Here is a 25,213-nt window from a genome sequence, read left to right on the forward strand (position 1 = left end):
AGTGGATGAAATAATACAGCGCAGAAGAGAAGGGACCCATAGAATGACTAAGCAAATATAATGAGACAGAGAGGGAGCGCCTGAAGAAGGCGAAGGCAGTTGAACCTGAGCGGAAGGAACAGGCTGCGGAATACGTGAGCATAAAAGCTTTGTTTGAACTCTGGATTTATAATGATTTAAACTTAAAAAGACTTGAAAACTGAACACAGAGACTGAAATACCGGAACTCGAGCGGAAGGAACAAGTTATGGAATTTGTGAGCATAGAAGATTTGCTTAGACTTTGGATTTATAAACTTAAAAAGACTTGAAAATCGAATGCAGTGATTGAAAGATTGGGACTACTAAAACTAATACAGATGGACATAGATCACGATTTAACTTAAGAGGGAAGTGAATACTACTCTTGGGAAAAAAAAGTTAATACTTAAAAGCTAATACGTTTAATATCTATAGAATTAGAATGATATATAAGCAATAATTTATATATAAATGCAAATTATACTGTGAAATTATAAGTGGTGATAAAAGAAAGATAAGGAATTGCTGTTAGAGTGATTGATTGGAATTTTGATATGAAATAGTGAATGAGCTGATTATACTCTTGTGATAGATAAATTGACTGATTGAATAGATTGGTAATCAGAAAATTAAGAAAACTAAAAACTGTGATTGATGAAATAAGTATAAGTAAACTGATTTGTATTGTGAATAGAAATTAACTGACTAAGTGGGGTAACTGGGAAATAATAGAAATAAGTCGTGTGAGGAATAAGTGGTTGTGTGGGGGAAAAGTAAAATACTAAGAAATAAATCTAAAACTTTATGTTAAGGTGGGAAAGTTTTACATGAATACTGAAAATGTCTACAACATCCACCATAACAAAAACAGGGAAAAAACCCACAACAAGCACGACAGTAATGACTGCCTCCCCACTACAACAAAAAACAATAGATAGCATGGTAGGAAAAGAAAAAGAAAAATTGGAAATGTCACCAAATGTAATACAGAATATGTTCCAAACGATTCAGGAATCACTACTCAAAACACAAGAAAAAATAAGGAAACACAAGGAAAATCAGGAAGAAATGAGAACTTTCCATACAGAGATTAGAAATGAAATAGAAGAAGTTAAGGAGGACATTAAGACCATGAAGGATAAAATTGGGGGTATTCAACAATCCATAGTAGAGAATGAACAGAGAATTAGAAAAGCGGAAATGAAAATAGATCATGTAGAATTAAAAGTAGAAGCAATGGAACAAAAAACTTTACAACTAAATAAAGAAATGTCAGATTCATTAGCCATGCTTGAAATGGAAAAGGCCTCATATTTTTTGCACTTTCAAAACATACCAGAGGAAAAAAATGAGGATCTAGAAGGAAAAATGGTGGAGATCATCTCAGGAATGACTCAAAAAGACCAAAAGGAAATAAAAGGACAACTGGAGGAAACATCGTGTACAAACAAATTATATAAGGAAGCATAGATTAGTGAGAGAAGTCCACGTTAAATTTTCAAAAAGATCTATTCGGGACGTAGTCTACAGGAAATCCAGAGAAGAAACAGTGACTTATAATGATAAAGAAATCATAATTTTAAAACAGATACCCCGAAGAATAAGAAACATATGGCAACAATACCAGTTCTTAACATCATTATTGATTAAGTATAAAATAATATATAGATGGTTGCCAATAGAGGGGATCTTAATTACGTGGGAAGATAAAAAATATAAAATAGACACTCTAGAGAAGGCAAGGGAATTTCATAGCACACATTTTAGGCTGGAAGAAGAGCAGGAAAGTAAGGAAGAAATTGATAGTAGAAGTCAAGAAGAGCAAACAGAAACGAGCCGAGAAAAAGAAACAAGAAAAAGGCAAGAAAAAGAAAGGGAGGAAAAAGAAGGTGCAAAAGCAAAGTCACGGATGGAAACAAGACACACAAAAAAACAGATACAATAGGCAATGGATGAACCAATTAAACTCTTTTTGATAAACATCAATGGATTAAATGCTCCAAAGAAAAGAAATCAAACATTTACAAAACTACGAAAATTAGAAGCAGATGTGCTATGTCTGCAAGAAGTACATATCCAAAAAGAACATCAGAAAATTCTAGAAAACCCCAAACTAGGAAGACTATATACATCCCTGTCCCGAAAAAAGTAGTAGCGATTTACATAAAAGAAAAAATACAATCTAAATTAGTTTATGCTGATGAGGAAGGTAGAGTGGTGATGGTAGAATTAGGAACAGAAAAAATACTAATAGTAGTGATATATGCACCCAATCAAAAACAACAGGAATTCTTTAAAGATCTACATATAAAATTAGCAGAACTAGAATATGAAAATATCTGTTTAATAGGGGATTATAATGGAATAATAAATGTAAACAAGGATTACAAAACTGATAAAAAAAAAACAAAAGAAAAAGGATATACTTCCAAAAGAATTTTTTAATCTGGCTGAAGAATTAAACTTGAGAGACGTATGGAGGGAAATACATGAAGGTGAGGCCCAATACACTTTTTACTCCCACCCACACAACTCATGGTCAAGATTGGACATGGCCTGGATGACCCCAAATATCCAAACAGCGGTAGAATCAATTGAGATAGGCATAAAGCAATGGGCAGATCATAATCCATTACTCATAAACTGGAAAGGGGAAAAGAGGTTCAGGAGATGGACGATGAATCAAAGAATATGTAAAGAAAAAGAATTTAATTTGATGTTAGAAAAGGAAATTAAAATATTCTTTCAGATAAATAAAAAAGAGGAAACTTCCTTACAAAATACATGGGATACCTTAAAAGCATATATAAGGGGCCTGATAATTGCATATACGGGGAAGAAAAATAAAGAGAAGAAACAACAATTAGACAAATTAGAGAAAGACCTAAAACAAATAGAACAAAAATTGCAGAAAGAACCTCAAGATAAAACAATAAAAGAAGAATGGATAATAATTAAACATCAACTGAATCTGATAAACCAAAAGGAATTAGCCCAAAAAATAAAAATGGCGAAACAAAATTATTTTGAATATGCAAACAAGACAGGCAGATGGTTAGCCTATAAATTGAAAAATGAAAGGAATAAAAGAATGATACATCAATTGAGAGATGATAACGGGGAAATCCAACATAAAAGAGAGGCCAAAAAAAGAAATTATTAAGAAGTTTTATGCAAATCTATATAAACAAGAAGTAGAAGAAGAAAAGATAAAACAATATATAGAAAAATCTGACATGCCAAAAATTACAGAAAATCAAAGAGAAATGCTCAATAGGCCAGTAACTAAATTAGAATTAGGCGAAGTACTGAAAAAGCAAAAAAATAACAAAACACCGGGACCCGATGGGCTACCGGTGGAAATATATAAAACAATGCAAGAAGTACTGGGAGAAAATATGTTGATGTTATATAATGAAGCCATGGAGAAAGCTAAAATTCCAAAAACATGGACAGAAGCAATAATCACAATCATACCAAAAGAAGATACAGATCTTCAGCAAATTCAAAACTATAGACCTATCTCATTACTGAACACCGATTACAAAATATTTGCAGCAATTCTGGCTGAGCGAATTAAATTAGTACTAAATACATATATACATGCAAACCAAAATGGATTTCTGCTGGGACGCCAAATAAAAACAATATGAGAATAATACTTAAAACTCTAGAATATTATGAATCACATCCGGAGAAACAGGCCTCGTTGGTTTTCCTTGACGCCCAAAAAGCTTTTGATAACCAAAACTGGAAATTTATGATTAGACAATTACAAAATATGCAAATTGGGGAAAAATTTGGAAAAATCATAGAAGAAATTTATACTAACCAAACAGCAAGGATAATTATGAATGACAACATAACAGATAAATTTAACATAACAAAAGGAGTCAGACAAGGCTGCCCACTCTCACCCTTACTGTACATACTATCATTGGAAATTTTTCTGAAAAAAATTAGAGAAGATCAAAGAGCTGAAGGTTTAAAAATTAATAAAGAAGAATACAAAGTCCAGGCCTTTGCTGATGACCTAGTGTTTATAACAGAAAACCCCATGGAATCTGTTGAAAGCTGTTTCAAAAAATAGAAGAATTCGGAGAAGTGGCCGGACTGAAAATTAATAAAAGCAAGTCAAAATTAATTGTAAAAAATCTTACGAAAAATCAAGAAAAAGAATTAATAGATAGTATACAAATCCAAACAACAAAAAAAATAAAATACTTAGGAATCTGGCTGTCCACAAGAACTTCAGCAATAAAAGAAAATAATTATGACAAGCTAATAGAACAAACAAAGAAGGATTTAGAAAAATGGAAAAACTTACACATCTCATTTCTAGGAAGAATTTCGGCCATTAAAATGATCATACTACCTAAATTTTTATACCTGTTTCAGGTTACCCCAATAAAAACAGACAAACCGTTCTTTGAAAATTTGAATAAAATGACATCTAAATTTATATGGCAAGGGAAAAAGCCACAAATAAAATTTAAGCTGCTTCAGGACACAAAAGATAAAGGAGGAGTTGCACTCCCAAATTGGGAGACATATTATCAAGCAGCAGTACTGGCATGGGTCAAAGACTGGATAGAATTAAAAAATCTTAGAAATTTAACAATTGAGGGACACGAACTTCAAATTGGCTGGCACTCCTTTATGTGGGATGAAAGATACAAAACACATTCATACTTTAAAAGACACACAATAAGAAACTCATTATTACAAATTTGGCTCAAAATTAAAAAACAACACTATATGAAAATACCAAATTGGTTATCACCAGCAGAATCAATTAGACACCCAAATCTAACAGATAAGACAAAAATAATTAGATATAAAGATTTAATTGACTATCAAGGTAAACTGAAGACAAAACAACAAGTGGAGGCAGACATAGAAAGGGAAATAGATTGCTGGACTTATACCCCAATACAATCTAAATATAGAGAACATATAAAAATATATGAAATTCATAAACAAAAACAAGAAATAGATAAAATTATATTAGATTCAGAAAATAAACTAATTAGCAGAATTTACAAATTTCTTTTTTCACTATAAAATGGAAGAAGAGACAGTTAAGGAAACGATGATTAAATGGGCCCAAAACGTCAAACATACAATAAATTTGGATAAATGGGAAAAGTTTTGGCAAGTAAATATAAAATTAACAAGAGCAGTGGCGTACAAGGAAAACCAACTGAAAATGTTTTACAGGTGGCACATGTCTCCAACTAGACTGGCAAAAATACAGCCCAAAAACAGTCCGATCTGCTGGAAGTGTAAGAAGACACAAGGAACTTTCTATCATTTATGGTGGACATGCCCGGCAGCAAAGAAATTTTGGTCTAACATCAAAAAATGGTTGGAACAAATAACAGAAACACAGATAGATAAAGAACCAGAAACGTTTTTATTAGGAATCTTTAATAAATCATACTCTAAAGATATTAAATATCTCACAATTCACATACTAACAGCTGCAAGAATAATATACGCAAAAAATTGGAAGCAAGAAAAAACGCCAAACAAAACAGATTTAATAGAAAATTTTTTAGAATGCGCTGAAATGGATAGGTTAACCAAAGAGATGCAAAAAATAGAAGAATCAGATTACTATAAAGTATGGAATAAATGGTATAATTGGTTAAAAATTAGAAACAAACAAAAAACCTAGAGGGGAAATATTACCGATATAGAAAATGTTATTACACTAAGGAGAGGTGAAGAAATATATAACAAGCAGAATGTCACTTTGAAACAATGCTTAAGAAGGAAATATAATTTCTTTTGTTTATATGTTGTATAAATGTTTGTTGTGTGTATGTTATGTTATGTTTTTTTAATATTTATACTCTAATAAAAATTTATTTTAAAAAAAGAAAAGAAAAACTAGAACCATGGAGCTGGATGGCATGGGGATAAGTTCTTCTTATCCTGTTTTAAAACAAAACAAAACGAAGAACAAAATGAAATAAAAGTGAAATACAAGTAGTAGTGTAAGTAGTAAGCTAAAATATTGTATTGGTAACAGAGTGAAGTTACTAACTTCATTCTACTGCCAATAGAGGGGAGGGAATGGAGATTTTGAAGTATCCTTCCCCTGGAGTGGGTGGGAATGGAGATTTTGCAATATCCTTCCCCTGCCACGCCCACCAAGCCATACCCGCAGAACCGGTAGGGAAAAAATTTGCTGCCAGGCCTTATTAACTAGTGAGGAGGAAGTATACCCCATACCAGGACAGTTGCTAAACAAAACGCTTTGGATCTTAGACCGGTGCTACATGATGGCCTGTTACTACTTCCTTTGGAGCCTTTTAGTCTTCTTCCTCTTGATCTGGACATTGCTAATGGAACCTGTAAAATCACCCATCTGGAAGCTACTCCTTAAATCCAGATGATATCACAACAGGCACTTACTAGGTGAAATATTATCTCTGGTTCTCTTCCAGGTCAGAGTATGATATGTCGAATACCCTCATACCAACAAAAGATTGCATGTTTAGTTAATCCTATTATACTTATGGTCATATATACTTATATATAGAAGTATATAATGTGTCTATTATTCAATATCTGGCCTCAGGGATGTAATACATAAATTTGAATTTGTAAAGGCTGGTCAAAGACTGTAATAAACATACCTGAAATTTTAACTCTTCATCCCCTACAAGATTAAATTGATACCTTTTCATCCCATAGCCCTTCCCTCATCTACAAGCAAATCTATAAAACATTGTTTAAAAAAGGTCTTATTTTAACCTCAATCAAGCACCTTCAACTACAATATACCACATTATCTGTGACTGATGTTAAAGTTTAGCTGTAGATATATGGTAATGTGTTTTAACAGAACTATAGTGGAATGGCAACCTTTACAATTCCCACAAATAATATTCTCTATTAAATAATAAGACCAGAATAAGACTAACCCTTCCCTTTTTACTTCAAAATGCTAACTTTCACTCTCTTATTTGTTTAGGCCTATTTTCAGGTTTCTATTATTCAACCCTTTCTCTAAAATGATACTTTATAATCTTGACAAGTAATCAAAAGAGTAAATTTTCACCATTTTTTTCATAAAATTGTCATACTACTTTATATCTCTTGAAATAAAATATAATTATTTCAAAAAGCCCAACAATACTTTGTTTCATCACAATTTTGAAGTGCGCTGTATGCATGCATGTATACCTATTGAATCATCGCTGGGGAAATTGCAGCTGTAGCAACTTTATCTCCAAGAGCCGTCAGTGAATAAGCAATCAAGTGAACAGTCTTCCAGCTTATGATCCATTAGTATTTCCTTTCCTTTGAATGAAAGTTCTTTTAGATATCCTGTTGAGCAAAGAACAGATCTCTTGGGTCTAATCAACAAAGATACCAATCAGAACAGTAAATTAAAAAAGACCAATCTATAAATGAATGGTTTGCCCAGTCCTTTCTAATCCAGGAATACTGAAACCCTATTCACATAAATTTAGGAGTATTAGTGCAATAAAACAGAGACATAAAAGGGCTGTCCAAAACTTTTTATATAAATAGGAATTCTGAACTGGTACAAATCCAGCTCCTTTTCCAAAAGCTTCCAGTGGCCACTATTACATATTATGTGACTAGCTTTTAATGCAGAAGTCAGAAGTAGCTTAATTAAAAAAAAAAAAAGTTAACTCCAAGTAGTAGTAGTTTGGGCTATTTCAAATCTTATATAGGTGGCGCTTGGAGATATAATTTCTGTTTCAAAGTTTCATTTCTATATATTTTCAAACATCATTCCCTGTCAGTCATTGCAAATATATTGTAATGGTACCTTCGGAAATGGGGAAAAGAAATGAAGCTAGTGAATGGTCAGATAATAGACAGCATTAGTTTAAGATCCAAATCCTGAGGTTTAGCAAAGTTTCAGGAAGCGATACATAAAGTCTGTCTTAGAATAGTGTACGCCAATGCTTCCCATTTTCTTTCATTATCAAAAACCCCTTATCAGAAAGTCTTTTATACCAATCAGGTATAAAATCAGAAAGTCCTTATTTAAATTTCCCTGTTGTGATTGGGAAATTACTTTGTGTTGGGCTGTTGGTTTGAGCTCCGAGCTCGGCAATTTGGTTGCAAACGTTTTGTCACCATTCAAGGAGACATAGTCAGTGTGCTTTGAATTGTACTCGTCTGTCAGAGCACTGGCCTTTAAATGCCTTTTTATGTGACGCAAATTAGTATGGATGTTGTTTGTTCGGCTACTTTTGAGTCATGATCTGATGTGACATCGATCCAGTTTATCAATTGCTGAGATCGAAAGAACTGCATCAACCGTGATTCCGAAGATAGCATTTAAAACGAACAAACAGGCACCGCAATAACAATAATCACAATCCATCAGCTCATAAGAAATCAGACCATGTCTCAATAACAACAACCAGCCATTCAAACAGACCGAAACCAGATCATGACTCAGAAGTAGCTGAACAAACAACATCCATACTAAAAAAAACCTAGTACTAAAAAGGTATTTAAAGGCCAGTGCTCTGACAAATGAGCTCAATTCAAAGCGCACTGACAATGTCTCCTCAAATGGTGACAAAACATTTGCAACCAAATTGCCAAGTTTGGAGCACAGAGCAACAGCCCAACTACCAACCCAAGCTACTTATATTCAAATACATTTCAAATTACTTTGTGTGTCAGTAAAGGAAGTCCTTGACTTACAACAGTTCATTTAGTGACTGTTCAAAGTTACAATGGCACTGAAAAAAATGACTTATGATCATTGTTCACATTTATGGCCACTGTAGAATCCCCATGGCCTTCCTTGTGATCAAAATTCAGACACTTGGCAACTGACTCATATTTATGAGGTTGCAGTGTCCCAGGGTTATGTGATTCCCTTTTGCAACCTTTTAACAAGCAAAGTCTTGTTAAAAGACTTACAAGTCTTACAAAAGCCTTGGTGGCGCAGCGGACTAAAGTGCTGTTAATTAGCACTTAGCAGCCAGCTGCCTGCAATTACTACGATTTAAATCTCACCAGGCTCAAGGCTGATTCAGCCTTCCATCCTTCCAAGGTAGGTAAAATGAGGACCCGGATTGTGGGGGCAATAAGATGACTTTGTATAAAAAAGAACACCGCGGGGGGGGGGGGCAAAAAGCCCAACTAAGCAGGTATATACAAAAGTATGAAGGCTATTGCTTAACGTATTGTAAGCTGCCCTGAGTCTCCGGAGAAGGGCGGCATATTAATCAAATAAATAAATAAATAAATAAAGTCAATGGGGAAGCCAGATTCACTTAACGTTACTAACTTAACAACTGCAGTAATTCACTTAACAACTGGGACAAGAAAGGTTGTAAAATGGGACAAAACTCACTTAACAAGTGTATCACTTAGCAACAGAAATTTTGGGCTCAATTGTGGTTATAAGTTGAGGACTACCTATACCTAAAGAAAAATTGCTTTTACCCAATTTGGAGTAATTTACTCCAGTAAATACTCCAGTAAATTATTGGAGTATTCAGGTTTGGAATACAAAAGTATACAGTACACAGTTCACTTTTGATGAGCATCAGAACCAGATTAGGCTGCAGTCTGTTTTAGGTTTGAATAAACACAACAGATTTTTACATTACAATTGATTTACAAACTTCTTTTGGTCTACTTACTTGACCTTCATCTACAAAACCTCTCTACTCTGTTTTTACTCCCCACTTCCTCCTCTGTATAAATTTAATTCCTGCTTCAGTCAACCCCCTTCATGCAGCTGGTGAATTGAGGGGTATCTGATAAATGCTTCTATCTTCTAACCAAATTTGTTGGTATTACAGGATACTATCAAACTGATCTGGGGCTTCTATAGACTAACATGCACCCCTATAGTGTGTAATGTGTGTACTAGTTAATTCGGTTAATCCCAGGGTGGATTTGATTTAAATCAAGTCGATTTAAATCACAATTTAAATCTGTGATGGTGAACCTATGGCACATGTGCCAGAGGTGGCACACAGAGCCTCTCTGTGGGCACACGTGCCATCGCCATCTGCTCCTCCGGGTTCCAGCGTGCGTATGCACACCAGCCAGCTAGTCTTTGTGCATGCGTGTGGCAGAACCCAGAAGAGAATAGTTGGCCGGTGCGCAGGCATGCATGCCAGCTGTTCTTGTCCAGGTTCTGGCACGCATATGCATGAAGACTAGCTGGCTGGTGCAAATGTGCATGCCAGAACCCGGAAGAGGGCTGGCCGTTGCACATGTGCACTGGACTAGCTGGCTGGCACGCATGCGCGTGCCAGAACCCAGAACAGATGGCCACTGCCTGCATATGCACCAGCCAGTTGCTCTCTTCCGGGTTCCAGTGCACTCGTTTCAGCACTTGGTGCCGAAAAGATTACTCAAGCATGATTTAAATCACTAGTAAAAAGACTTGATTTAAATCAACTCGATTTAAATCATATGTTTTAAAGAGCAACCGTCATCTCTGTCCCGCAGTGGCTCCTCCTCTGACCCGCTGTTGACTCACCAACAGTCCCATTCACTTTAATGGGACAGCTGGTGATGTGGCAGTGACACAACAAGGTGAGGGACATGGCAGGCAGTAGGTGAGTGGATGCCTGCTAACAGGCACTGCCATGATGGATCTGAAATGACAGGTGCTCTTTAAATGTAAGGACTCATTCTTGGTGGTTAGTTAGAATCTTTAATATTATTATTTGCAAACAAAATGAAGGTTTCCTATTTAGCTTGCAGAGCTTGGATTCATTGAATGAGTTTACCAAAAATGTAAATATTGTGGAATATACAGCCTCATGCTATATAAGTAAGCTCCATTTCATGCTGAATAAACTGAATTAATGTATTTTAAATAGAAAACTATCTTTAGATAGATTTTTACGAGGAGTTGGCTAGATGACCTACAAGGTCCCTTTCAACTCTGTTATTCTGTTATTATTATTATAGATGCGGTTAGTATTCCATATTAAGCACCTTTTGTTCCACTGATCGAGATTGAAGAATATCCGTTCTCTACCCTGAAATTGTGGTCTTCGTAGGAGTGGGGGTGGGGGGGAGGGATGTGCTTGTGCGTGGGTGATTCCAGTAAAGAGGCTCGTCGCAGCTTTCTCCCCTTTTGGAAGAGTCCCGTTCCACTCGCGCATTCGTGCGGCCAATTCGCCCCTCGACCACAACCAGTACGAGCCAATGAGCGCTTGCGGCTGGCGATCCAGGCCACTTTTTACATTGGAGAGGCTCGACGCGACGCCGAAAATACGTCGATGCTTTCTCTTTCTGCATTTCGGCGCGCTCTCTGCTCCAGTCCGCGAAGCTGGATAATGGCGGCCGGAGGACAGCTGAGCTCGGTGCCTGAAGTGGAGCTGGATCCCGATGGCACTTTCAAATATATCCTGGTGCGGGTGCAGCGGGGGGCTGATGAACACCGCGACATCGTGAGGGGCACTGCGGACGCCGAGTTCCACAGTGAGTGGAGCTGCCAGCTGGACCGGACTCAGACATTGGCTTAACAATGAAAAAAAATATATGTGAAGTCAGCACCGTTCAGCGTGAAATTAAGAAGCCGGAATAGCACTAGAGAAAAAGAAAAGTTACATGTATGACTAATGAGTGGTCTCATTAGAGAATATTAGTTCAGCGGGTTTAACCTGGGTTAGATCCGCTGTCAGATTTCGCTGGGACATCCAAGCCTAGTTCCACCATAATGTTCCATTTGCTTTCCTTTTAAGTATGGTTTGTGGGTTCTCCCCCCACCCCCCTTATGATTTAGTAACAGGTAACAATTGAATAGACCACTGTTGAATCTTGAGTTTGCATACTGTGTGAATCCAGCATGTTGAAATAACTTGTTTCAGCTGTGCCCTGTTAAATTTTTGCATTTGAAATCTGGATGAGAAAAGCATGTTGTTCTCTTATTTGAATTATAATATAATAAATCTAAATGATTATGATGCTTTAGACTCACTGTCATGCTTTCCTTTTCCACAAAACTTTAAGTAGAAAGGTTGGTATTTTCCTTTTTACAAACAAGCCACTTACATTCTTAATTATTCTATCATTCTATTTTGTTTGTAGACAGAAAGCCAAAAAAATAAACTGTTCTCAAACTGGTTTTTAGCGTTCAGCTTTGGCATTTCTTCATTTTGGCATCTACAAGATGAAGAGAATCTATATTTGTTTATAATAATCCTTTCCAGACATAAAATAAATATCTTCAAAATTGCTTGAATGATATGAATACTATAGTTAAGGCAAGGTAGAGTTTTTATAGTTCCTACAATGTTTACATTTCACAGATCCTTGTGTTTTGTCTTTATAGTATACTGTTAATGTTCTGCTTAGCTTCTATTTTTTATTACAGATCACATATTTGAAAAAGTAAACCCTGAAATGGAAAAGCTAGGTTTTGTATGCAAGTGTCTTGGAGGAGGAAAAATTGATCATAACAGCAAAGACAAGAAAATCCGTGTATTTGGTCTTTCTACAGTAAGTGCTGCTTACATATGCTGCCCAAATATTGGTGATATAATTTGCATATTAAGATTACGGTAGTGTTTATAAATATTAATTCATGAGAAGGAATAGTAATAGATTTGGGGATGAGGTTCCTGTAATTCTCAGCTATCCTCAATATGTACCATATTTCATGTTAAACCATTGCTTGTGGAACTTTTATTGTGTTCACACATTTCTAATTATGCTGATTGCAAGAGTTGTTATTTTATCATAATTTGTCTACTTTGTGCAGGTTCTATTAGGAATAAGTCTATTTGGAAATAATCATGCTCAATAGCTATAGCAGAATGGACTAAAATATTATGAGTGTCTTTTCCCATCCTTTTATTCTACAATTCCATGACACTAGAAATTTTTCTTCTTACAGGGATATGGTAAAGCTGATCACTCTGTGACTGTTGAAATACTGAAGAGAACTTATAAAGATTATGAAATTAGCTGGTCAGATGACAAGAAATAAATTGTATAATCTAATATAAATATCTTTTCAAGATAATACACATTTAATTCTAAGTTCCCATGAGGAAATACAATCAGTGTATTTAGCGTATACTGAATAAAAAATAGGATATGAATGGCTTGGTTCATGCTTTAAATAACTTGGAGTTTTATCACGTCTTCACATCTTGTTGATAGCATGTGTATTTTTTAAATCCATACTTTACTTCCAGTTTACATCGCCATAAAGATAATTTTGGACCCTGCAATAATGGAAGCCCTCTTTAAACATTTTTAAGAAATAAAGTTTCATTCAAATCAAGCTTTATTTTGAGGACTTCCTGAACATTGGTAAATATTTGCATTTTTGTTGATAAACTGCCAAGTCAAAGCCAGAATGAACACATGATCTTTGATAATTCATCCAGTTTCAGTATTAAAACTATTTTTCAGTATGAAAAATATCTGGAATAATATCATGCCCAATATTTGCATTTCCAGGCTCTAAATTAGGGATCTACATCTTTTTCAGGTACTCCTTTTCTAAAATAATGCAATTTTAGAATCTCATTTTGGAAAACCAAAATCATATATAATATGACAATTTATTAATATTTTAATTTAGAAGGGGGGCTGTGAGCCATTTAGGTGCCATTGACACACTGGCAACTGCAGATTCTGGATAAAAATTCTGTGGGCAATTACATGACATAATTCTCTTTGTTATCCAATCCCAGAACAATTTTAAAGTATTTAAATAGTTAAAAATATTAAGATATAGGTTGTGTTTTGATAACATGTTTCATTACAATTTACTCAATGTAGTTTTATGGATTTGTACTTGTACCATAAAGATAACCACATGGCTTGGATTCACAATACATGCTAGACTGAAAAGTCATTGACGACTTGAGGTTCAATGCACACATAATCACAGTATAATTCTGTACAACTAAGGTTTCATAAAACATCACATTTTAATCCCTATGCACGACAAGACACATCAACCATGTAAGAATTAGATCTACTTCAGTATTTCAATCAACCTTGAATTAAATTCTGCTGAAGTACAATTTTTACTGTGATTCTTCATTTGGTATCTGAACCAAAAAAATGGGAATGTATGGTAACATCCAATTGCTAGTACGCATAAACCTGCTTGGTTTTACTGCTGTGAATTGTTTGAAAAGGGAAAGGTAAGCATGCTTCATAAGCTACTTCTTATGAATTTAGACTAATAAGAAAAGCAAGAGACAGAAAAATTGAAGATCAGAGGAAAGTATCAGGAGCTTCAAAAAAATTAAAAGTGGCTAGGGAAACATCTGGAAAGAATATAATGAAAATATGGTTGCAGGTTTCTAGCGGTAAGGAGAAAATTGTAAGCAAGAGAGTTTATAATTTGATATCTCAACTAAAAATAGGGTCACTTGAATTCTAATCCTGAATTAGATGTAGTAGGCAACAGAGTGACTTTGAGCCAGTCACACTCAGCCTTGTCCGGGATGAAGCATTTCTGAAAATTTGGCCAAGAAAATGCATGGATTTATCCATATTGTTTCCAAGAATCGATCAATCAACAAAAATGATACCGATGGAGGTAAAAAAAACTGCCCAAGGAAAAAGGTTTTGCCCATGGTTAATTAAGATATGATTTATTGAACCCAATTTTCTCAGTAATTAAATACAAGGGCTGAATTGACTGGTTTGTTATTCTGATATCTACCCAATTAATTAGAAAATAAACACATATTTCACCATATTGGAAGAAATATCCTTCTGGGTTCAGCTCCAAGTGGGGAAAAAGACACTGGAAACATGGAGACTGCTTGGAAAGATGGTTTAATGGTGGACAGGATCACATGACTTGAGTTCCTGAACAGAAAAAGGGCAGTGATGCTGTGAGTCCCCGAGTTTTATGCTCTCTCTGGCTTTGAACTTCCTGGGGCCCCGAAAGAGTATCCTGATTGGTTGTCAGACTCCCAGGGGGTGGGGGTCTTAGCTAGCCTTGCTGGCTGATGTAATCTTCCCAGGTGCCATGTGGTGAGTTTCTGTCCTAGTTGGGTCCCATTGTGTTGCAGATGATGGTCCATTGACAAAAGATTGAGTTTCTGCCTCTGGCCCCTTGACAAAAGGGGGGAGGCAGGAAGGTGGGAGCTGCTTTGTCTTTAAAACATGCTTCTCCATTTCTCATCCAGGGAAACAATATTCTGCCTTTTTAATATTTCCTAAAATATTTCATTTTTCCAGGAAAGGGGTGGGTGCTAACTTCCTACAAGCATAAACATGTTCATCTCAGAGATGGCATGTACAATGAATTTAGAATTTTTAAAATATAAACATTGCTGTTCCTATTTTGCTTTTGAAGCAGCTGCCTTAGATTAGATGGATCTTTATGCCAGTAAAAATTGAGATAATTTTGTTAAGTGATTGATGTATTAGAGGGAAAGATATTGTACATGTAGTATCACTCTTAAGATAAATTAGACGAGGAAATAACAATTGTGATATCAAACTAGGTCCATAAATAATGCAGTCTTAGACATTTATGGGAAATGACTGCTAGACAAAATCAAGCTAAAATTATGCTTATGTGGTACATACCCTGCACAAATAATTATAAATAATTCAGAGACAAGGAGAAAACATAGTAAGTTTTGGTGTAAGTAAAGTCAGATGTAGTAGTAATTTATTACAACACCTCTGATAACAGAAAATACATATCTAATAATATGCATGTTAGCATTTTAACAGGAATTCTTAAATGTCAGTTCAATAATGAAACGATTGAGCCCCTTCTCAATAACTTTAACCACTTGAGATTTAAATACATCCTTCTTTTCTATGAAACTTGTAAAAAGGTGGACCCCTCCTCCACACCCAAAATAATGTGCTTTGCTAGCTAAAAATATGGTGCCCTTTCTTGCCAATAAACTTGAAAGTGCATCATGGAAAGCTTCATAGTAATTAGGATTATAAATAGTTTCTGATGTAAGTATGAGATCGTATTTTATTAAAGGTTTGGTGTTATTTAAAATAAATGTAGTAAATTCTGACCATTCCCCAGAAAAAAACTTGCATTTAGAGAGAAAATCTTGGATGGAATATTTTTTCCTAGATTGATTTAGTTGAAGCTGGGTATCTTCCTCACCATCATCATTTTGAGAATTAGCCAGTATGTTCGGCATGGTGATTCCTTCAATTACTGAACTGTTATAATCTTGAAAATGAACTTCTTTGGCATTTCTTTTTAATGCAACTATTCCTAGCAGTCCAGCTCCACACCCAAGGTCCAAAACTGACTTCTGTGCAAACTGAATATCTGTTTCTGATAAATAATCCAGGAGATCAAAAGTGCATTCCCAAATCTTTAAACCTCCCTCATAGACACCTGTAATGAGGTCAGATTGAGAAGAAGTGTTAGACATAATGTTTTCTTTGACAGAGTTTCCTGGGAGTGCAGTCTCCACCACATAAATATTTGCATGACTAATGCCTGGTAAAGTTCCAATAGTTTTGTTCTCAAGGACTTTACTGACATCTTTAGGAATATCATGCACCTTGGCAGATTTGGGACAGGACTGTTTCAATAAACTTGTATCAGGTCTTGCATTCAAAGTACTGTGGTCTGATATATTAGCAATGGTTCCAGATAAATAGTTTAATTTATTTTCTTCTGAAGTAATCTTATTGCTGTTTTCTTGATTATTCAATAGGACCGTTTCCTGCTGTAGCTTTTCATTTTCAGCAATATCTGTTCTGTTTTCTGCTATTTTGTCCACAGAGAAGTTGAACTGAAATTCCATTGTCTTGAGAAATAAACAGAAAAAAATAAGTTTATGTCTGCAGTATTAATATGCAAACACACTGATTTTGGTTGTACTTAAAAAGAAATGTACAAAGCTTACTTGTTATAGTTTCCATTATTTCTAATATCCTTACAAATGTATACAGTATATATATGTTTCTTAACAATACTCATAAATGCTACACCATCCTGTGGTTTCTCTGATTATGCATTCGAGTGTTGAAAGGAATCCCAGAGAGACAGGAATCTTTGTTGTCCAGGAAAAAAGATGCCAGATTTGAGGCAAAATTAATTTGTCCCCAAATCTAAACCAGTTTCAAGAATCTTTTTCACAGCGTTTCCAAGAGCAAAAGGAACACAGCATAACCAAATCTGACACACCCAAGTACTTCCCTGCCAAGTACTACCTTCATTTTGCAATCCCCCCGACACACACACACACACACACGTTTTTCCTTCCAGGAGCAGCCTAATTCCCACACAATACAGAATCCTTTCCCCCACAACCTCGTGAAGACTAAACCTCGCACGGGAGGAGGAGGAAGCCTCTAGCCCACGGCAGGGAAGCCCGTCCACAAGGCAAGCCGGCGGCTGAACAAGCGAAAGCCCACGTGGCCCAGGCGGGAGTCTCGTTTTCCAAAGGCTTTCCAGAGCGGCTCCATCGCAGGACTAGCCCGCCCTAGATCCTAGCTCTATGATCCCCGCGGTGTTTGATGGGAATCGCGCTGAGCGGAGGAGGAGGACCTTCGCTTCTGGCGGCAGATACGGATACATGAGCGGCATGTCTCAGGCCGAGCCTGAGGAGATGGCGCTGTTGTCGGAGGTGGAGGGCTGGGATCCAGAGGCGTGCCGTCGCCAGCTCTCCGCCGCCCTGCCGCGCCTTTTCATATCCTTCTCAATTGCAGTAGCCGAGGCGCGGGGGCAATTGGGAATGGGAAAAGGAAAGGTGCCCCCTCCCCTTCCTTCAATTTGTCGTAAGGTTATCCTTCTGCCGGCGTTTGTGATGGTCAGTGGTGGTCTGGGCCCTTTCCGTATGTCTGCTTGCAAGCCAGTCAAATTGCTCGCAGCGGGCTAAGGGGGGGGGGGTGGCTAGAAAGGAAGCGCTCTAAGTGTGGGAAATGAAAACTGACCGTAGGAAACGTAGGTAAAGCCTTCCGCTCAGCCGTTTCTCAAACGCAGCATCCTGAGGCTTAAATATGTATATTTCTTGAGTTTGTTTTTCGTTCCTTTTCCAAAGACAGCGGCTTTGGAAAATGAAAAAGAAACCTATACATTATTTTAAGATGAACTGCCAAAATGCAAATATTCTAGAATATTTTTACAGATAAGAGTAATCAGAAAATAATTGATAATAGTTATTAAGATAATATGAGTAATTATTGCCAAATTTATTTGAATTACCCATAACTGTAGAGTTTAGTAGTTTTGTGTTAATTTGGAGGAACCAAATACTTTTACCACCGTTTAAACTGCCAACAAAACATATGGTTTCATTTTTCAGTTGGTTGCAATGACAAATTCTGTCTGATTTTTAAATCAAAACTGATTCCTCCTCTCTAGGCCTGGAGGATCCTGGCGTTTCAGTTCTTTGTGTTGATATACATCCTTTGCTCTCCAAGCAACAGACATTTTTATTTGGAAGTAGTAATCTCAATTGGTGTAGCCAGTATAGCTTAAGCCTTAAGCTGTACTGTTGTTTAGTTGAAAGCCGAACCATTAGTATATATTGTGAATTAAATGAGTGTGCTCAGATGTTGATAAAGTTCAACTTTATTTTTATTTATTTATTTATTATTTTTATTTATTTTAAGATATGAACATGCTATTTTTCTTAATATTTGTACTCTTTATATCAGGCAACTGACAGTGGGATTGAGCATATATGTAAGTAGTTACTGTACAGACTTTTAAAGTATGCTTAATTCCTTTATTGTTTGTATTTATTAAATTCTATGAATATGCACAAAGCAGGTTTATTTTGTATTTATAAATAAGTAAGTAAGTAAGTAAGTAAGTAAGTAAGTAAGTAAGTAAATAAATAATAAAAATAAATAGGTTTATTTTGAACCCAGATCAAATCATTGTGTTCTGGAGGTTCTGCAAAATTGTCTCAGGTCAATCATAATTCATCATAACATTTTGGTGGTTCCAAGCTATGGATGACATAAAATCTGGGCAAGGCAAGCAGACCAAAGCTGTTGCTTTTCTATCTTTGTATCTCCCAGGAGGTATATCTCACCTGCCATCTGCTCTGTGGACACTGTTATATTTATGTCAGCAAGGCTTTTTCTGGAATCACCCTGGTTATAGAAATTCAGAATTTCTCAAATGAGCATCTAAATATGAGCGCTTAGAGCCACCAACCAAACCAAACTATTCTGTCCAGAGCTGTGGAGTCGGGAGATAAATGTTCCGACTCCGACTCCGACTCCGACTCCTCAGTTTTTTGTACTTCCGACTCCGACTCCGACTCCCCGACTCCGACTCCTCTGTATTAATATGCGAATGTATTTTATACATTCCTTGAAGGAAAGAAAGGCAACATACATGTCATTACCACAGGACTACTGGCTGGGAAGCCAACAGTCTACTGTATTGAACAGTTTAAGCAAAAGACAAACACAATGAAAACAACAAAGTTTTATTAATTTTTTTTTATTAATTTAATTAATCAAGTTGCTGGATAGTAGCAGCAGGCATAAACATCAGGAACAGGAACTTTACCAGTTCAAAAATACAAACCACATTATTTGGTTGTTTTAGAACAAAAACAAAGCTTATCTATATGAACCAAAAACAAAATCTGTAAAACCTAGAAATGGTTTATATTAATCTTGAAATGTAGTTATAGGCTTAGCAAATGCAAATCAATTCAATGTAGAGTTCTAAGGAAGAGAATTGCCTCTGCCAGATCCTCTTTCATAGAGGCTCTTAAGTCAGACTTTATTATTTTTAGGGCTGAAAATAATCTTTCGACACTGACTTGGGTGGGTGGCATTGCAGTAACTATTCTGGCCACATCACTAACGATCTCTGGATAAACAAGGATGGCTTCTTCAACAGTAAGTTTTGATAAGCGATCATACTTTTCAACTTCTTTTAGTGCTTTATAAAACTCCTGTTGGAATTTTTTTATTTGGACATTTACTGGTTCTGTAACGCTTATGCGACGTCGCTTTCCTTTAGCAACTTCCATTTTGTCTAAGAAGGAATCAAAGTCTAATTCTTCGTTTGAAGAAGATGATTCTGAGTTACCACTATTTCTTAAAAGAACTCCATCCTCCTGTGGAGGTATTTCAGGTCGTAATCCCTTCATGCGAACTGCTACATCATAGAGGGCCTTTTTCCCAGTAGCAATCTGTTTACTGTTCAATAAAAGTCGGCTCATTGGGTCGACATAAATAGCCGCTAACAAGATTTCATTTTCCAGCAAAAGACTCTCTTTTCATCATTGAAGATGCAATGCCCTCAGCTATTAACCCTCCATTTTTGTTCAGGCGATATAACAGGCTCTTCCATTCCAAGAGGAATTTACCCGGGGTTAGATCATCACATTGCAACCTCTTGGTGACAGTGAAGGGGTGAGAAAGAAGGTTCTCCAGCTCTTTTGTTTGTGTCCACTGGCTTGCAGTTAATGCAAGATTTTCATTGTCCATTTCTTCTATGAAGTCTTTAAGTTCAAGCAAACGCTTCACCATTAAATAAGTGCTTCCCCAGCGAGTTGTTTGATCCAAAATGGCTCCTTTTCCTGCACGTCTTTTCAAAATTGCATCTGTTTTTGGGGCCCTGGCTGCAACAGTTACTTGCCGTAATTTGCCAATTAATGTAGCTGCATGGTGATCTTTTAATCCATCTCTTATGGCAAGTTGCAGTGTATGAACAGCACATCGCATATGATGAATAGTAGCAAGCTTCAATGCTTCTTCAACAAAGTTGTCTAAAAAAATGTCAGCATTCTCTTCAGTTTCTAAACTTTCTCTAATACTTGCAGAGCTGTCTTCCTCTAAGTCTAATATCTGTTTGATACCTTCTTCATCTGCCTTCATCTTCTCAATTGTGCTCAACATGTTAGAAGCGTTATCTGTCACAACACATAAAATCTGTTCCTTTTTAATTTCAAAATCTTCTAGAACACCCTCCACTAACTTCTGAAGGTAATCACTGGTGTGATGTGCCTGAGTGTCCTTTACTCCGAGGGTCCGTGTTATTGTTTTGTTATTTTCATCCACAAATCTAACATTAATAGCGAAATAATTGACTCTGTGACGTGTGCATGCATCCATTTTAAGGAAGACAAAACGTCCTTTCATAACTTTCTGTAGTTCTTCCTTTTTACATTTGGCCTCCTCAATTATAAGTTTCCTTATACTTTCTCTTTCCAGAGAAACACCAAGTTTTTTTGCCATTTCTCCATTTAGGCCTAAAAAGGCTGTCTGTGAAAAGAAGGATAGTGGTACACTATTCTTTACTACCATTTCAATAATGTGGTGTTTGAATTTTTCTGGTGTCATCCTTATGGTAACTTTGTCAGATATAAAGAATTTTCTTATTTGTGATTGTTCTCCAGTAGATTTCTGAACGTTTTTTGTCACAGAAGTAGATGCAATGTTTTCATTGCTATCTTTCTCATTCACGGCTTCTAACACTTTGGGATGAAAACGCTGTAAGTGTCTTTTCAAATTTGATGCTCTTGTAGGTGCATTTTTATCAGGCCCACTGAAACTGCTAATTTTTGCATCACATTGTTTTTCACCATCATCATCTTTTCTAATACATTGGCACACGTAATGTTTTCCATCACTTGATAATGCAAAGTGCTCATAAACAGTAGACTTTGTTGTGTTTGTTGTTAGCAGTCTTTTTGCCATTGTTTAGGATGCCTCTTTCCCTAAAATATAAAATATGTTATACTAACTGGCATATAATTAGATTTTTAATATCAACATACACAGTCTTGTAAGTTGTACGTACATGGCTTTATACAAACAAATAAGCTATATATCCCAGCACTAAACCTAGACATGATTTGTCCTATACAATATAAACACTTACAGTTGAATCCAAGAAGCTGTTCCACCAAGTTCTTCTAAGCCAGTGGTTCTCAACCTTCCTAATGCCGCGACCCTTTAATACAGTTCCTCATGTTGTGGTGACCCCCAACCAGGGGTGGGTTCTAAATTTTTTTACTACCGGTTCTGTGGGCGTGGCTTATTTTGTGGGCATGGCTTGGAGGTTATGTGACTGGGTGGGTGTGGCTAGCTGGTCATGTGACCGGGTGGCCATGGCTATGTGTATAGAGGGCTGAAAAAAGTCATTTCTGACAGGTCCTCGCACTTTTGACTGGTCCTCACACTTATGACCATCCTCACATTTATGCCCGTGCAGCATTTTTAACAACCATGTCACTCATTTCACAACTGCTTCTCTTCACCATGGTGACAAGATAGGGCAAAAACGTAAAATGTGAGGACAGTCGTAAGTTCGAGGACTGGTCAAAAGGGAGAGGACCAGTCAGAAATAACTTTTTCAGCCCTCTGAGTAGTCCATATACATAAAAGGATACAGCAATAGAGAGGGATGAAGGAAGGGAAGGGAAATTAGAGTAGGAGTGAGGGTAAGAGAGGGAGGAAGAGAGGAGGAGAAGTAGAAAGGAAGAGGAAGTAGGGAGGAGAAGAAGAGGGTGAGGAAGAGAAAGTAAGAAGGAAAGAAAAGAGAGAGGTGGTAGGTTTGAGGAGAAAGATTGCTGTACAATAAAAAAGATGAAAGGGAAGAAAGCCAACCCCAAACAAATATAAAGATATTAAGATAAAGAATGAATTGTTAAACTTTAAAGAATAAAAGAGAACAAATATGAATAAATAACAATAATTAGAAACACACATACAAACATACAATGTATTTTCTTTGAACAGAGTATTTGGCCGGTTCATAAATTTAAACAGTGTTTAGTCATTTCAATTAAATTTACAATTTCTATATTTCCTTTTTGCCATATTTATTCCTCATCTATTTTTGTAAAAAACCAATATTACCCTTCATCCTCATCTCTAATCTTAATCAAATTCAATTTTTCCCTTCTATTCTATATTATACCCCTTCCCATTGTCATCTATTTTTATATCCATCCTCACATTGGTTAATTATGTAATATTACAGTTGTTTAATATGAATTCAACATTTTAATATAAATCAATTAGTTATATAACTACCTTTTTTGTATATTAATCAATATGAACATGAATATTCCAATTATTTCCATGCAATCCAATTTCTTACAAATCAATTAATTATATTTACCAATAATAATAAACCAAATAATTTCCCCCATATATTCCTCCAAACCACAACTTAACCATTTCTGCTTTCAACACAATATACAATTAATAGTATCTCAATTATTACAATTCCCTAGTTAAATAGAGCTTTTTTTCTTTTGTGTTTTAAAATCTCCTTTTTTCCCTAAATTTCCCGTTGTTTGCACCTACCTTTTTTGGTGAGGAAAAAGAAAAGAAATCTGCCTGCCTAATTTTCTAACATGCAAAACCAACAGCCTGCTTTACTTTCTCTTTCGTTTTTCAGTATAGCTAGGGGGGGAAAAATCTGCAGTCTTTCCAAGCAAGCAAAAGAGCACTGAGCAAAACAGGTAGTTGGGCAGAAGCTGCTGCCTTCTCCTTTTTGTGTGCTGATCTGCTGCTGAAGATAGGGCAGTGGGAGGATCCAGGAAGGGGCATTTATTATAAAACATGATTTCCCTAGTAGAATCCCATAGTCATGTTTAAAGTTTAAGCTAACAATCAGAGTTTACAAGTTTTTATAGCCTTAGCTGAATGACAGCAGTTTTTCCAATGGTTTACAGCTTCAGTCTTGAACTATTGACCCTCCATTCCCTTCACTTATGCAAGTGTCTCTAGTCCTGCAAAAAACATATTTACTTAATCCCTTATCAGTGAGAGGCTAGGTTACCCATGGGCGCTGCGTTCCCTGTAACAGCAGAACACAACACTATGGAAAGTATAAGTATTGCCACTCCTAATTGTGCGTTGCGTGCCTTATAGTGAAGCACATGAAAAGCATGCTTCTTCACGGTCACTTAACGTGTTCATTTTGCGGTTACGTGAGGCACTGCATGCATTGGTCTTTATTCTTACAGTAGAGAAGTCATTAATTATAACTTTTTGTGAATTGGGACATTTAAACTTGCTTTTTTTAAAATTCCAATCTAAATTTAGTAGGAGTCGGAGTCGGAGTCGGTGCATTGTTTGCCGACTCCGACTCCAGGTACCCAAAATTTCCTCCGACTCCGACTCCTCGACTCCGACTCCGACTCCACAGCACTGATTCTGTCAACCATCTCTTGCTTCCTTCAGTCAGTGATACTGAAGAAACTAAATGTATTTATACTAGCTTTTTAGATCTTCCTAGTTAAATGTTTCAGAAAAAATGGAAGATTTTTCAGCAGCAAAATATTCAATAAAGGAGAATTTTTGTAGGTCAGGTTTGAAATGAGTGGTTCTTAGTGTTCCCTGAGTTTGATTGTTTTCTTGCAGATGTTTCATTACCCAAACTAGGTAACATCATCAGTACTAGTCACGGATGATGTTCCCTTGTTTGAGTAATGCAGCGTCTTCAGGAAAAAAGTTCAGAGAGCACCAAGGACTCCTCAGAAAAGTATTCTCTGGCAATACATTAGTTATATTTACTGTATGGGGAAAGGACAAATTCTAAATATAATTTCAAATTCTAAGCATAAAATGGTTATCTAGAACTTTGCTTAATACATGAAGAATATTACTTATTTCTCAGACGATTGCAGCTCCATACTACAGTATCCCTGGTTTCTGAAAAGATGTTGCTTTTTTGCTGGATCGGGATGCTTAGAATTGCAGTCTTTTTTCATTCTCATTATTTTGGCTTCCTCACCTATAAATTATTTTCTTTTTCTGGAAACTTACCTTAGGCAGCAATAAACTTCATAAAGTTTGTCTCAGAGTGTTGGATTTTCAAATGGAGGAGCTTTTACAAGTTATCACACTTCCTGCTGAGCCTGTTGATTTTTCTTATGGGGGGAATCTCTATGGAATCACAACTACAGCTTCCATCACTTGGATCAAGAAGGGAACCTCTCTTGCAACATTCATACAAACTCTGCTCTCATATACAGAAGACTACTGAGCACCTTCTGGGTCAGTGTAGGAAGGGGAATGGCCAGCATGAGAAAAAAGGGGAGGAAAATACACCACTGTAACAGAGGCTTACACAGGCATACTTGCCCCAAGTAGGAAACATACTCCTCCTTTTTTTAAAAAAAAATATACACTCTTATTAGAAAAAAAGAGACCAAACAGAAACATACTTATAATCAAATATATACAAAACTATATATAAAAAGTGCTTAAAAATGAAAAGAATGCAACAGAAAAAAGAAAGTATATATCACTGT

At 36.1% G+C, this 25,213-nt stretch overlaps 3 protein-coding genes across 5 annotated transcripts in view; 2 read left to right on the forward strand and 1 right to left on the reverse strand.

Annotated features, from left to right (window-relative positions):
- Positions 1–11,173: 11,173 nt before the first annotated feature.
- Positions 11,174–13,105, forward strand: LOC139313747 (14 kDa phosphohistidine phosphatase-like). The gene is made up of 3 exons (XM_070939189.1): positions 11,174–11,480; positions 12,376–12,500; positions 12,898–13,105. The coding sequence occupies exons 1-3, from the start codon at positions 11,279–11,281 to the stop codon at positions 12,988–12,990; spliced, it is 420 nt and encodes a 139-aa protein (XP_070795290.1). The 5' UTR covers positions 11,174–11,278; the 3' UTR covers positions 12,991–13,105.
- Positions 13,106–15,620: 2,515 nt separating this feature from the next.
- On the reverse strand, positions 15,621–17,389 carry METTL18 (methyltransferase 18, RPL3 N3(tau)-histidine). 2 transcript variants are annotated; one of them, XM_070939192.1, is made up of 2 exons: positions 17,281–17,389; positions 15,621–16,774 (listed from the first exon to the last, which is right to left on the reverse strand). In XM_070939192.1, exon 2 carries the CDS (start codon positions 16,769–16,771, stop codon positions 15,713–15,715), a length of 1,059 nt encoding a protein of 352 aa, XP_070795293.1. In that variant the 5' UTR covers positions 16,772–16,774; positions 17,281–17,389; the 3' UTR covers positions 15,621–15,712. The 2 variants fall into 2 exon arrangements, with proteins under 2 accessions (XP_070795293.1, XP_070795295.1); XM_070939194.1 differs by having other exon boundaries at positions 17,304–17,384.
- A 78-nt stretch (positions 17,390–17,467) lies between these two features.
- The window catches only part of FIRRM (FIGNL1 interacting regulator of recombination and mitosis), a 56,175-nt gene continuing 48,429 nt past the window's right edge, over positions 17,468–25,213 (forward strand). The window contains exons 1-2 of one of the 2 annotated variants that reach the window (XM_070939190.1): positions 17,468–17,659; positions 18,618–18,657. In XM_070939190.1, coding sequence (XP_070795291.1) covers positions 17,468–17,659; positions 18,618–18,657 — 232 coding nt within the window. Of the gene's footprint in view, positions 17,660–18,617; positions 18,658–24,832; positions 24,957–25,213 lie in introns of those variants that run through there. The other variant, XM_070939191.1, reaches the window with a different exon arrangement.

This window comes from Pituophis catenifer, unplaced genomic scaffold, assembly GCF_029215685.1.
Source record: "Pituophis catenifer annectens isolate HBS135680 unplaced genomic scaffold, rPitCat1.0.hap2 SCAF_3, whole genome shotgun sequence".
Lineage (NCBI taxonomy): Eukaryota > Metazoa > Chordata > Lepidosauria > Squamata > Colubridae > Pituophis > Pituophis catenifer.

Bases quoted from the DNA above. Each gene is read 5' to 3' on its own strand.
- LOC139313747 (XM_070939189.1), top strand. From the start codon at position 11,279: ATGCTTTCTCTTTCTGCATTTCGGCGCGCTCTCTGCTCCAGTCCGCGA. The intron at 11,481-12,375 runs GTGAGTGGAGCT...TTTTTATTACAG, and splicing joins TGCGGACGCCGAGTTCCACA to ATCACATATTTGAAAAAGTA. The intron at 12,501-12,897 runs GTAAGTGCTGCT...TTCTTCTTACAG, and splicing joins GTGTATTTGGTCTTTCTACA to GGATATGGTAAAGCTGATCA.
- METTL18 (XM_070939192.1), bottom strand. From the start codon at position 16,771: ATGGAATTTCAGTTCAACTTCTCTGTGGACAAAATAGCAGAAAACAGA.